Genomic DNA, 13,181 nt, shown 5'->3' with positions numbered 1-13,181 from the left:
TAGTTTACTGAAATACACATATGATGATTTGACATTGTTTGTGGTGTGTGTGTGTGTGTGTAGATTTACGTTACTGTATGTTTCTGTTTCCCCTGGTGTGTGTGTGGTTGAGGATTTTTGAACCCTACTTTCTTATGTGGACGGCTTCCCATGATTTGAAGAATCGTGCTCTAGAGAATAATTCTGAATATATCTACTCTGCTTGTCAAATTATTCTTCTGCCACAGAGTGCACACATCAAACCCCCTTCGACTGTCAACCCGCCAATAAACTATTTGCACATCCCTCTTGTCTCTCCGCTCCTCTGTTAATGAGAAATGTCCAGATGTGGGTCGTGCCACGCCGTTCTGTACTAGGTTAACGACACGGTACTGATTTGACAGAGTGAGCTTTAACGTATTTCGATGACCTTTTGTGTGCTTCAAGGCTGGATTACTGAGCAGGCAACAACCCCCCCTCCGAGCAGGCCCCAGATCCCCAAGAGGCCCCAAAAGCCCCAGGTTCTGTTTATTACTGGCTGTGCACAGTATCATTTGCTCATTTGTTTAAGAATTTGCAAAAGCTAAAGTGCAAATATATCAAATAACATAATCTCGAGACTGAATCTTGAGTCCAAAGCCAGTTGTAAGAACTGAATTCATTTAGTTTGTATTGTGCGGACATGTCGCGTGTCATTTAATTAAAGTAAATTAGAGTTAAAGTTAATTAAAGCAAAAATTGGACATTTTGCGAAACACGCTTATCGCTTTGACCCGCGGCAGGATCCTGTCGCTTTACGGTTACCTCCGCAGGAAAGGCCGGTGTTGGTACACGACGGGCGGCCATCGCCCCGGCCCGCAGAGCTCAGTTTCTTCTTCGCAGGGTGAATGAATTCCATCGGATTCACGACCTGACATCGTCTGACCCTCCACCAGGGGCAAGTACGCAGGTTTCCCAAAATGGTGACTTTTTTACCTTGAGGCCGGGGAATGATTATGATCATCGTTAAACAAACAAACAAACAGAAACGATGTCGCAATGTGGAGAATCTTTCACGTCAAATGTTTTTCTCCTTTGCTCCGGACGAGAGTCGTGATTTTCCCACGGCCACGAATGCGATCGTGCGTCTTCGCCGGACAGCGCCGGTCGGGCGCGTCAGTTGCGGGTAACGCCTGCCGCGTGCCGCGTATTCGACGGGTGCGTCGTCCGATCACGGGGCACATATACGGTACAACGCACGGAGGGCACAAGGTGAGGGGCCGCGGTCATAAGGGCCCCAGAAGCCAGTGTGTTTTTTTTTTTTTTAACCCTCCATGGCCCCACAACAGGGTTGATCCGGCCGTGCGCTGAAATAAGACTCCAGAGTTATAAAAAAAAAAAAAAAACAAGCTTCTTCACATCTGGATAATCGAGTTTATTTTAACTAGTGTCTTGTGCCTGAACATGTGTCGCAACACTGCACCGGGCAGGGCAGGACCGATCAGAAGCGGCGCACGTGACCCGCCTGCCACTGACGACAGCCCTTCACCGAGTTCAGGAAGGAGGAAGTGATCCTCCCACCTGGTTCTGGGCTTTCGTGAGGACGGTCCGGCCTGTCGCCAGTGCCGATGTAGCGCTTTAAAGACCTCCAACCGAGTCCAAACAAAGGAGCCCCGCACTGGCCGAGACTCGGACCTGTGGCGTCGCGTCGGGAGGTAGGTGCGCAGGTGAGGAGAGCCCCCCTTCCGCGCGCCGAGACCCCGAAAGCGCCGTAGGCCACATCGAGACGGCGGCGTCAGACTTGACAGCCACGGTTTGTATACTTCACAAGCTACGTGGAGCTAATTGGAAAGTTTGTATACACTGTTCACTAGTTTAATCCATAGACGTCAGAGAATCGTGATGTCTTTTGTATGTTACACCTTAATCTGCAGAATATCCAGTAAATAAAGCTGTAGAATAAATGTAATGAGAAAAAGTACTGTAGCCCCCCCGAGTCGCAGTGGAGTAGAAGTGGCCTAAAACACAGCGGTGGAGTAAACGTACTTAGTTATAACAAGGGTCCAACTCGGGGTTCCGGTGTGTGAAGTGTGAACCCAGTCGACTTCCAGATTTTTCTATCAGGTGGCTGAATGTACCTGAGGGTTCGTACGGTGCCGCTGATCGGGCCTGGGCACCAAACTCCAGTCTGTGTTTTATCTTTATTTTTATTTTTTTAAGTTTTACAACAACCCACCTGCCTCCCGACATCAGGGGAAGTTGAACTGCAGACAGGCCGAAAAAACAAAACTCTGAATTGGGATCAAGTCGCGTTCCAACGATCAAACACTCCGCGCCGGGATGAAGTGGAGCTCTCCAGGAGCCTTGCACGTCTGTGTGTTTGTGCAGGCGACAAAGAAAACACGGCGGTGTAGCTTCCTCATAGAGAAGAGGGAAGGAGTGCAAATTCATCGTTAGTGTGCACATTTCATCGTTAGGCTATTTCTTTGGAAATCGCACCTTTTACGTGCAAGAGTAGTTTTTCAAAGAAGATAAAGAACAGAAAACACACATTTCTTAGTTTTTATGCGACTGTTCGGAGCAGTCGACCGAAGAACCGATAAATAACCACGTTACACACTCAGTTCTAATAATGGCATCGTTACAAGGAAGAGGCTGGTGGAAGGCCTGTGTATATATGTGTGTTATCCAACGGGCAACCGGACAAGATGGGTGACGGGGAACAGCTGATGTCGAGCTCTCCTTTGCCTTGAGAGCCGAAAGCCGGAAACTCTGGCTCAACATCTGTTGATCACGTGGGGAAAAGTCCACACCAAGCGTTGCTCTTCTTCCTCTGTGGAAACCCAGGCCGTCCGCGCGCAAACACGCCCGACACCGATGAGGGCGACCGGGCAGCGTTGTTTTCTCCCGCCGCCGCACCACCTGCTCACACCTGCTGGCGTCCCGACGTGCCGCGCACGAATGGAGCTTTTATTGGTCATTTTAAAGGTGAGCGAGAGCGGGCCGGTGTCAAAGGTGACCGCCGGGGGGGGCAAAAAGGGGATGAGAGGGGAAGAGCTTCTGTGGGAAACCGGAGTTTACACGCTGTAAAGCTTCGTGACTTTTAGGTGCTTTTGTTTCCAGCCAATGTGATCTCTCTTCTCTGTCTTTATTTATTTTTATTTGACGGGACTTTTGATTTCGACAGAGTGTCATGGGACTTGCCAGCAGAGCCAAAGAGAGTCCCGAGCTGCCAAAGGAGACGGAGAAGGCGAAGACGCTGAAGCAGTTTCCTCCCTATGGCTCCATGAATGGAAACTCGACGGGCGACACCTGCCCCACATGTCGTGGGACCGGGCGAATTCCCAGAGGTTGGTTTTCTGCCGTGACAAAATGACTGGACGATCGATTTTTTAAATTTTTTTTCCGCTATTTTGACTCCTCATTTTCATACAGCTATTCCGTTTCCCATCAGGCAGCAAAGGGGAAGCGAGCGCAACTGAAAGACTCGCCTGTGTGTGTGTGCATCTGACTCTTGCGTGTCCACTTTCACATCGTTTTTCTGACTGTCTTTTCTACTGTCTCACGGCGTTGGCAGGCCAGGAAGACCAGCTGGTGGCTGTAATACCATGCAACGATGTTAGGCTGAAACCCCGACGCACGTAAGGAACATTGTGTGTGTGTGTGTGTGTGTGTGTGTGTGTGTGTGTGTGTGTGTGTGTGTGTGCAGTGGCTGTGCTCAAGCACAAATCCGAGGTACTTGTACTTCACTTGAGTACTTCCATCTCATGCTGCTTTATGCTTCTACTCCGCCACACTTCAGGTGGAAATATTGTTCTTTTCTGCTCCACTACATGGATTCAGTTACTGGTTACTTTACAAATTACGACTTCTTAATAAGATCTAATACAGCGCTACAGATTAAACTACCTAACTGTATAGAAAATAGCTAATAATAATAATAATAATATAACAAATAATAGTGACATTTATATATATATATGTATTAACATTCAATGCAGGCTATTTACTTCTAATGGAGTATTTTTATATTGCAGTTTTGCTACTTTTGCTTAAGTAAAGGATGGTGGATGCTCCCTTCACCACTGTGTGTGTGTGTGCGCCTTTTATAGTCCCGAACATGTGAGTGAGCAATAGGTGTAAATATAGCCGAATATATTTTTCGCCCCCCTGCAAGTACCTGAAAACGGAATTAGTCTGAGTGTGTTTTTGTCCCGCACGCGCGACACAGACATGTGGCACCGTGTTACAACAATTTTGCATGTCCGTATCGCATTTCAGGAAGATGTACGTGTTCGTCTCCATGGCCGTGTGTCTCCTCCTCTGCTGCCTGATCCTCTTCTTCCTCTTCCCCCGGAGCGTCACGCTGACGCCGGTGTCCGTGCTGTCAGTCACGGTCTACTTCAGCCCAGATGCGGTGGACATGCAGGTCTCGGTGAGTGACGGGTCCCCCTCGAGAGTGCAGCCAGTGTCACATAAACCTGTGCCGCCTCCTAGTTTGCCCCCTGCTTCCAATATTTGTGCTGAGCTAAGCTGACCTGCTCCCGGCTGACCTTCACATTTAGCGTGCAGACTGGAGGGTGGCATCGGTCGTCTCGTCTAGATCCTCGGCGAGAAAGCGAAATAAGCATTTTGTTTTTCCGAAATGTGCGACTGTTGCTTTAAGGGAAATAGATACCGAAATAGAATACACACAGAGATAGAATAAAATGAACTTGAACTTGAATGACAGAAAATAATACACAAGAAATACAGTTTCAATGCAGTTGTAGTTGAGTAATAAGTTACCCTGGCCTTTTTTATATTCTTCGAGCATACTGAGGCTTTTAGGTGGTTTATAAACTTGCAGCAGAAATTTAAAATCTTTTCTATAACTAACCCGGTGTAAAGATTTAAGTGTGTATGTGTACAACACGGGACAGACGGGGTATATCATTCCACACAGGTAAGATGAATACAGCGTGATACACTGTGTGCTTTCTACCGCTGTACCTGAACCTACGCTGTCTTTTTATCGTACGTGTCGAAACACCGTCCACGGGGGGGGTGGCGCCTGAATCACATATGACAGACCGCAGATAGCGGGGGCGGTTATGTGACGGGCAAAGTTCCCTGAGACTTTTTAATGATGGGAAGGTGTGGTGAGTGCACCTGACCAGCTGTGTGTGTGTGTGTGTGTGTGTGTGTGTGTGTGTGTGTGTGTGTGTTTTTCCCCTCCAGAATCTCATCAACATCACCAACGAGAACTTTGTCCCCGTTCAGATCGTCGACTTTAACGTGCAGAGTCTGGTCACCAACATAGTTGTGGGTAATACCAAGATATCCAATCTGACCGCCATCCAGTCCCGATCGCAGCAGTCGGTGAGTTTTTCAGGAGGATTCGCATCAGAATATGACGCTTATATATTTTGTCATGCAGAAACATTCTTAAATCGCCGTCTTTAACTTTTGCAGTACACCATTCAAGTTAACCTGCCTATTGTGGATAAAGGCTTAAAGTAAGTTTGAAATAAACCACAGCGCATAAAAAAGTTTCTGACACAAAATTCTATGAGAATGATATAATACTACGTCCACCATTGTTGTTTGCTTATAGGAATTCAACACACGTCCACAAATCAGCTGTTTTGTCTCTTTCAGCAGTTACTGCAAGTCCAGCACGATCAAGATTCACACGTTATTTCTGGAGTTGCAGTAAGTGTCAATCTCCATCTGAGACTTGGGGGAAGAGGCTGGCTCTCTAGCATGTCTCAAGGCACCGCTTTGTGCAGTGCCGGGTCATAAACCGCAACCCCAAAATAGTTTCAAAAAGTGGTCTTATCCCTCCAAGTCAAATCATTCAACTCTAAAACGTTCCCTTGAGATAACACAAAGGCCAAGATGACAGAGACACGAAAAATTTCGCTTTTTCGGCGGAGACCTGAAACCAAAAAATGTGGTCAAGGGTGTCCTACAAGGATCTGAATGGGTCCCATGTGAACTCCAGATGCAGGTAAATGCAAAAGAAATGGCAGCAAACCTTTCCTGAGGCTGACATAGTATTTACGTGTACATGAAATAATCTGGCCTTTGTGCAAAGCCACTTGTGATAAGTACTGGTGATAGCATCCGAAACTGCCAGTATTTGCAGAGGTTTCCTCTGTTCAGCTCCAACTGGCGGTACATAACCCACCAGAGGCCACGACGGAAGTTAAGCCTCAGAAAAACAAGATATTAGTCATTTCCGACGCACGTGACCATACAAACTGGCCACAATATGACATTTCCTCTTTTTTAGTTGCACGGTCTAATTTATTTATATGCCGTGCCACCTGGGACAACATTGTATTTCTTGTTAACAGGGATAAAAGAACAGTTAAGCCGTGTTGTTGAGATAAAACTCAAAGCTGCATTCATCTTGTCGGGCGGCAGAACGAGCCGAAAACAAAAATGTTGACGCATTATCAATTCATAAAGTTGTTGTGGTGAACGTGTTAGCAGACAGTTATTAACACACCAGCAGACACGTGAGCCTTCATGTGGAGTTGTTTTTGCGTCCGCCCGGTGAATGCAAAACCCATATTCACACTCTCTTTTCCCGCTCGGTTTTGGTCTCCACCGGCTCCTGAGGGAAAGATCGGCTTCTGTAGCGGCTTAATGCCAACGTTTGGTGCCGGGCGGGTTGCGTACAGCGGGTTTAGCAGAGCTTTTTTTTTTTTTTTCCATGTAAACAGCTGCTTGCAGTGGCTGGAAACCAGTTTTAATGAGAGTGGAGTTTGCGGGCCCGCAATCCAAAGAACAGTGAGCTAAAAGATGCTGAAGCGCTCTATAGAGTCCAGGGGAACGGCAGAGGCCGTTTGGGTTCGTCACTACGAGCCGCCCCTCTCACGTGTCACGCAGTGATTTGATCCATCGTTAATATCAAAAAAAAGTTATTGATCAGTGCAGCCGACAGATAAGACCCTGGCTCCAACTGCCTCTCACGCTGTTTTTTTTAAATTCTTTTTTCCCCCAGAATGACAATGAATATTTCCTACCTCTCCCACACGGAGCAGCTGTCTCTGAACAGCTTTGAGTACATCGACTGTGGCACCAACTCAACGATCCCACATCCTGTGAGCGGATGACGTCAGAATGAAAAACACCAAAGTGTCGGGTGTGAAATGGTGAATATTCTCCCTGCAATCGTACCGTTATCTCCTTTGTTTGGGATGTGAATGTGTGAATGATATCTTATCTTATTCTGTATGTTGTTTTAGCATACCTTAAGACTTTAATCAATCACTACAAAGTCGTAAATTAAAACTGTAGATGCTTCTTATGAATTAGAATGAATGTTGTTTTGTTTTTTTGTTTTTTTTAGCTCCAGTTCGTTTGAGAGCTGCTTGTAAATCTATATTATGGGCAAAGCTGTCTCATAAAATTGTGTGAAACAAGCACAATTCTGAAATGCAAGCTGTGAAAGTTGTGTATTTTCATTTTAAGTCATTTTGTTCAAATTTTAGCAGATTTCACAGCATTTTTGGAAACAGTTAAATTGTTTGGCAGGATTCCACACATTGTGTAAAGAGGATGTTGATCTCCGATGATCTTGTCTGTCGTCGTTTGCACTTTATTAAACAGTGGCATTTAAAGTTCCGTATGTTAGACTTTTTCTTTTTTTCATTTTGTTCGCTGGTGCTTTCTTAGACCCTGCATGATAGATTTGGTCCCCATTGAGTTTGGGTGGTACTGAATTAGTTCCCAACGAGGATTCAGTGCCAGAGGAGCCTTTCCCCGCCAGATGGAGGGTCAGTCAAAACAGCGTGCACGCACTCAATGCACCTCCCGGTATATACCCTAATCCACGATAACCTCACGAGAGTCACTACCATCAAGCATATTTCGCAGTTTCTTCACATTCTGCACCTTCTCACTTACCCCTGGTGGTTTCTGGCCATGCGTATCATTTTGGTTTTGTGTGTTCAGACCTCACTCTGACCAGAGCTACTTCCTGTTGCACTACTGGACCCTATAAAAATTGTCGACGATGTGTTTGGGGAAGGTTTTTTTTTTTTTTTTAAATGACTCAAACAGTTTCTCAATAGCTGGATACCAAGGTAAGTGGAGGCCCTTTAAACTGTTATTGCTGCTGCAATACTGCTGCACACTTTCACACACAAACAATTAAAGCAAGTGCTTTTTCTAGCCTATGCAGCTAAGCAGTGGCGGAAAGTAACAAAGTACATTTACTCAGGTACTCTTCAGCATAATTATGACGTACTTGTACTTTCCATCTTATGCTACCTCATACTTCTAGTCCGCTACATTTCGGAGGGAAATACTGTACTTTTTACTCCACAACATTCATGTTGTAGCTGTGGTTATTTGCTTCTTAGCAGACTGAGAATAAAATCGTCACATAAAATGTGTGATAAGTTTATTTGATATGATCCATTGCAATAGGTTAAACTAGAAAGTCGTTACAATGGCCTGCTGGCGACCAAGTGCATTTTTAAAAATCATTTAATTAGAACCGTTTATTTTATCTTGTCATAGTTAATCCTTTAAAGTTGATTTTGCAGGCTCTGGAATATCTTAGTTATTTAGTTCAATTGTATGAATGACATTTTTTTTTTTTTTTTTAAACCGTCCAACCCACGTATGTGTTTTGTGACACCACTTTGATCAAGGAAGTGTTCCGAAGTTGCAGATTTTCAAAGAAATAATGTCACCGCATGTATATATGCAGCTAGAATAACAGTAAAGGATGCCTGGCGATTTAAGTGCAAGCAAACACAACATGACCTCCCGGTCTCCTGCCGTCTGCAGTGTTGGATGCCAAATACATTTTCACACTTTTCATCCAGGAGAAGAGAATATATGAGAGGGGAGACCGTTGATTTTTCATAATCTTTTATTTCATTTCAGGATGATGTATATTGAGAATATTCCATCACAAACACATCCCCATGTTTGTTTTTGCATTCAAATTCCTTGAAGGTTAAGAGAACGCCAGATTTCTGACGCGTCACGTTACATGTTATCAGTATTGCTGAAACATTTCATGACCGGAAGGAAACTGTTAGAGCTATGCAGGGCAATTCTGTAACTGTCGTCCGTAAATGGTGTTAATCCTCTTGCTTTTCTACAAATCTCTTTAAGTTGCCATGCAAATATGATATTATGCAACAAATACAAGGTCCAATCTACAGCACTAAAATACTGCTCAAATGTTTATGCATCAGAAATAATAATCCAATATTATAAGAAAACTAATAATAATCACATTAATGGGTGATTCTGCAGCACTTTTACTTTTTATACCTTAATTTGGCAGATACGTGTGTACTTAACAAAACATTTTTAATGCAGGACTTTTACTTTCAATTGAGTATTTCTACATTGTGGTATTTTACTTAAGTAAAGGATGAGAGTACTTCTTCCGCAAAGTGGAAGTATGACATGTGCAGATTCACGACTGATATCCAATCAAAGAGTTTTGTTGTGTGGGTAGACTGCATGTTTGCAACTCTGATAAAAAAAACAAACAACAAAAAACATCTTATTCTGAGAAACTTTAGATTCCTGGAGTTGCAGACGCTCAAAATGACCTTATAATTATTATTATTAGTATCAGTACAGATGTAAATGGGTTTTTTTTTGTCTTCAACCAACGTTTTCTCAATATAATGTGTAGAAAAACAAATAAAATCTACAGAAGGCTCTACAAGGCCCATATTTTGCTCCCGTTCTTCGAGTTCTTGATGGTGGACACAGGGTAGAGACACAGGGTTTTGTTAGAAGACAATGTAGACAGTACTTAGTAAACCCCCCCACCAACTGTTAAGCGTTGGGATGGAAACGGTCTGCTTTGAGACTGCGTGGCCGCCAGCGGCACAGGAGGGGAGAATGGACCCCACCGAATATCGGCAAATTCCGGATGCGAATTGAAAGCGCGAAAGGGGGGCTCAGGATCCACCACGAGCCACTTCAAGAAGCACAAGCTGAAGCTTCCTGCTCTTGCATTCATTCGTGTCCACTGAGGACTTTATATCTGAGACAGTTTTGTCCAAACACCAGGCTTTAATGAAGCCAGTCGACCTGCAGGAGCAGCGGTAGCTCGGTGAGACGCCGCGGCCCTTGCTCGTCCTCGCTCAGGTGTAGAGGGGGGTGCGTGTGCAGCCGACGACCGGCAGGGGGCGTGGTTTAGCCGTCCAGGTGGCCGTGACGTCAACCAGACCTTTTAGGTACCGTGCACTCGGGTCCCTCCGGATCTCCTCAGTGCTGCTGGAGCGGGAGCGGGAGCGGGAGCGAATGTGACCGCCGGGACAGACGTCGTCTGTTGGCTATGGCTGCGTTCATTTTGGTGTGGATGATGCTTTCACCGCGCATTTAGAAGGTATGAATGTTTTCCATGTGCACGCAGGCGGACATTTTCTCCTTTTAATGCTTCCAATTCTTCTGGGCTGTGTGAACTGCACGCATTTTTAAAAATCATCTTATTAGAACCGTTTATTTTATCTCATAGTTAATCCCTTAAAGTTGATCTTGCAGGCTCTAGAATATCTTAAAGTTATTTAGTTCAATTGTATGAATGACATTTTTTTATTTTTATTTTTATTTTTTTAAACCGTCCAACCCAAACTAAGATGGGTAGGTTTCGTGCAGGAGAGGAGGAAAACTAAGGGGGCTTATTCCCAATAGAATCATTTCAAATACAGTGAAGTAATGAAATCAACAATTCAGAAGCGTGACAGTACATTCTGCCTCCATGAAGAATGATGCTTTTACAGGATGCAGGATGATCATAAGTTAGTAATATCTTCCTGTGAACATGCAGGGGCTGTACTCTGTCCAAAGGCAGCTGTTTGATGGGTATCGGGATGTCAACAACAACCGGATTAGTGCTGCTGCAGCAGTCCTCGTAGGCAGTTGGCAGAGTGAACCAGTGAATGCATATTATCCATCCGCTGCATTGAAATCGGTCTGCCCCGCGCAAGAAAAGCCGTTCAGGTTTAGAGGTCTTAAGAGGATTATCCTTAGCAAATAAGAAACTAGATAACCTCAGACATCCAATTAACTGTTGTTCGGCTCTGTAATGTGGCACTAAACCCCCCGCAGATATTTATTGTTTTATATCATTAAAAGAGAATTTGAACGGACTCAAGTTTGGGGGGACAAGTAAGGCACTAAATCTCAGCTGTGGACACAACAGAAGCTGCCGTGCTGATAGGATGAAATTGCATCAAGTAATTTGCAATGTGTCTCCACTGATGATTACCACTATCTATTGTCAGTGTCTCTTCTGTAGGACACTGTGAAACGCAAACACACGTTTCTTAACCACCCATTGTCTTCTCATTGACTGTTAACTCACTGTGTGCATATGTGTGTGCGTGTGTGTGTGTGTGTGTGTGTGTGTGCGTGCGTGCGTGTGCGTGCGTGTGTGTGTGTTTGCGTGTTTTTTGATAAGGCCTCCACACCATCTGATCCCATCTGCCTCCGAGGACAGGGAGGCAAATGCCAATCTCCTGAAAAAGGATTAAATCAGGAGTCTGTCACGTCACCTCACTTAAGTAGGTGTGAATCGCTGGCTGGAATCATGGGGAACCAGCTGACCGATATCGCTCCTAACACGCCGTTCCTGCCAAACTTCCAGTCGCTGCACGTGGTGGTTATCGGCCTGGACTCAGCCGGCAAAACCTCTCTGCTGTACAGGCTCAAACTGAAGGAGTTTGTGAAGACGATCCCCACCAAGGGCTTCAACACGGAGAAGATCAAGGTGGCAGTGGGGGCGTCTCGGGCCATAAACTTCCAGGTGTGGGATGTGGGCGGGCAGGAGAAGCTGCGCCCGCTTTGGAAGTCTTACACCCGGCGGACGGACGGGATGGTGTTTGTGGTGGACTCCACTGAGCTGGAGCGGATGGAGGAGGCCAAAGTGGAGCTCCATAAGATCACCCGCACCTCAGAGAACCAAGGGGTCCCTGTGCTGATCCTGGCCAACAAACAGGACCTGGACTCAGCCTTGTCTGTCAGTGAGGTGGAGAAGCTGCTTTCTGTCCATGAACTGAGCATGTACACGCTGCATCACGTGCAGAGCTGCAGTGCCGTGAACGGTCAGGGACTCCAGCCGGGCCTGGAGAAACTGTACGAGATGATCCTGAAGAGGAAGAAGATGGTGAAGCACAACAGGAACAGAAAGAGATGAACTCTCGGTTCACACTGTGGACATTACCCCAAGAGATTTATCCCCTATTGAGACACTTCCAAGCTTAATGGTCCCATTTAATGGGAGAGCGATTGGTGCCAACAAAACAACAATTACACTCGGCCTTAGGGGTCAGGAGAAATGGATTTGCTCATAATAACTGAAGCAGTATTGACATGTTCTTTGTTCTGCAGTCGTGCAGCTCCCCTTTGAATACTTAGGATAACGATTTAAAGGAAACCTTGGTAGCAGTTAGTCTTCTCTAAGTGCTTTTCTACACTTGTTTCAAAGAAGATTTCTAGTAAGACATTTGCCTGTTAAGTGTAGGACTAATATACGAACACATTAACATACATGTGGCAGGTACTTGGTGAAGAAAAATCTAAAACAAAATTTAAAATGTCTTTATATTCTTTCACAAGCTTGCACAGATTATACTCCACTAAACAGCTGTTTTTGTTCCACGATGTATGGATGCTTCCCAGAATATTTATTCCACATTTTTGTGTTTGTGCTATACTGACAGACGTCTTTTGCAAATGATGTGAAATGAAACAGAGTTCGTTGGTGATGGAGGACCAAATGATATTAAATTTCTTTGCCATGGAACGGACATCCTAAGCGCATTCCCTCCGTGGCCACAGAGGTTAAGTTTCATTTACTATAACAATAGTGTTCATACAAATTGTACATTTTTGTAACACTGAAGACTTAATAAATCGAACCACTGTACAGAACATCCATTGTTATCTTTCTATATTGTAGTTAATTGAGCTAAGTGAATGAACATCCTATGGTTTAGGCCTGGGCCCAAGAAATTGATCAAATATAGTTATTAACCAAATTATATGAAGCTCATGTTTTTGGTTTTCTGGTCCACGACTTTACTGTTTTGGTTCAGTTTCACAGCTCTAGTGTTGATTTTGCTCTGTAAAAGACAAAGTTAGTGACGAGCTGATGGACATAGCGGAGCATTTAGCAGCTAAAGTTCCAGATATTTTCTTCAGGAGTTGGTAGAGACCCAAAACAGAGCTAATAGAGAGTGAATGTTGTA

At 44.8% G+C, this 13,181-nt stretch overlaps 2 protein-coding genes across 9 annotated transcripts; both read left to right on the top strand.

Moving 5' to 3' along the window:
- The first annotated feature begins 758 nt into the window (after positions 1 to 758).
- Positions 759 to 7,572, top strand: tmem106a (transmembrane protein 106A). 7 transcript variants are annotated; one of them, XM_040135695.1, is made up of 9 exons: positions 1,813 to 2,946; positions 3,146 to 3,308; positions 3,536 to 3,599; positions 4,240 to 4,393; positions 5,179 to 5,319; positions 5,413 to 5,456; positions 5,599 to 5,652; positions 6,953 to 7,103; positions 7,301 to 7,572. In XM_040135695.1, exons 1-8 carry the CDS (start codon positions 2,836 to 2,838, stop codon positions 7,062 to 7,064), a joined length of 843 nt encoding a protein of 280 aa, XP_039991629.1. In that variant the 5' UTR covers positions 1,813 to 2,835; the 3' UTR covers positions 7,065 to 7,103; positions 7,301 to 7,572. The 7 variants fall into 7 exon arrangements, with proteins under 7 accessions (XP_039991635.1, XP_039991632.1, XP_039991631.1 ...); XM_040135701.1 differs by lacking the exon at positions 1,813 to 2,946 and adding an exon at positions 759 to 916 and having other exon boundaries at positions 6,953 to 7,572; XM_040135698.1 differs by lacking the exon at positions 1,813 to 2,946 and adding an exon at positions 1,492 to 1,673 and having other exon boundaries at positions 6,953 to 7,572.
- Positions 7,573 to 10,208: 2,636 nt separating this feature from the next.
- arl4d (ADP-ribosylation factor-like 4D) lies at positions 10,209 to 12,856 on the top strand. 2 transcript variants are annotated; one of them, XM_040136295.1, is made up of 2 exons: positions 10,209 to 10,318; positions 11,393 to 12,856. In XM_040136295.1, the coding sequence occupies exon 2, from the start codon at positions 11,522 to 11,524 to the stop codon at positions 12,125 to 12,127; it is 606 nt and encodes a 201-aa protein (XP_039992229.1). In that variant the 5' UTR covers positions 10,209 to 10,318; positions 11,393 to 11,521; the 3' UTR covers positions 12,128 to 12,856. The 2 variants fall into 2 exon arrangements, with proteins under 2 accessions (XP_039992229.1, XP_039992230.1); XM_040136296.1 differs by lacking the exon at positions 10,209 to 10,318 and adding an exon at positions 10,352 to 10,932 and having other exon boundaries at positions 11,497 to 12,856.
- The last annotated feature ends 325 nt before the right edge of the window (positions 12,857 to 13,181 follow it).

The sequence above is a fragment of the Xiphias gladius genome, chromosome 9 (genome assembly GCF_016859285.1).
Source record: "Xiphias gladius isolate SHS-SW01 ecotype Sanya breed wild chromosome 9, ASM1685928v1, whole genome shotgun sequence".
Taxonomy (NCBI): Eukaryota; Metazoa; Chordata; class Actinopteri; order Istiophoriformes; family Xiphiidae; genus Xiphias; species Xiphias gladius.
Note: the sequence above shows the minus strand (reverse complement) of the source record. Positions and strands in the feature narration are given on the sequence as shown.

Excerpts from the sequence above, each read along its gene's own strand:
- tmem106a (XM_040135695.1), top strand. The coding sequence starts at position 2,836 with ATGAGGGCGACCGGGCAGCGTTGTTTTCTCCCGCCGCCGCACCACCTG. Across the intron at positions 2,947-3,145 it reads TTTTATTGGTCATTTTAAAG|AGTGTCATGGGACTTGCCAG; the intron begins GTGAGCGAGAGC and ends TGATTTCGACAG. Across the intron at positions 5,457-5,598 it reads ATTGTGGATAAAGGCTTAAA|CAGTTACTGCAAGTCCAGCA; the intron begins GTAAGTTTGAAA and ends TGTCTCTTTCAG.
- arl4d (XM_040136296.1), top strand. The coding sequence starts at position 10,754 with ATGCAGGGGCTGTACTCTGTCCAAAGGCAGCTGTTTGATGGGTATCGG. Across the intron at positions 10,933-11,496 it reads GCGCAAGAAAAGCCGTTCAG|TAGGTGTGAATCGCTGGCTG; the intron begins GTTTAGAGGTCT and ends ACCTCACTTAAG.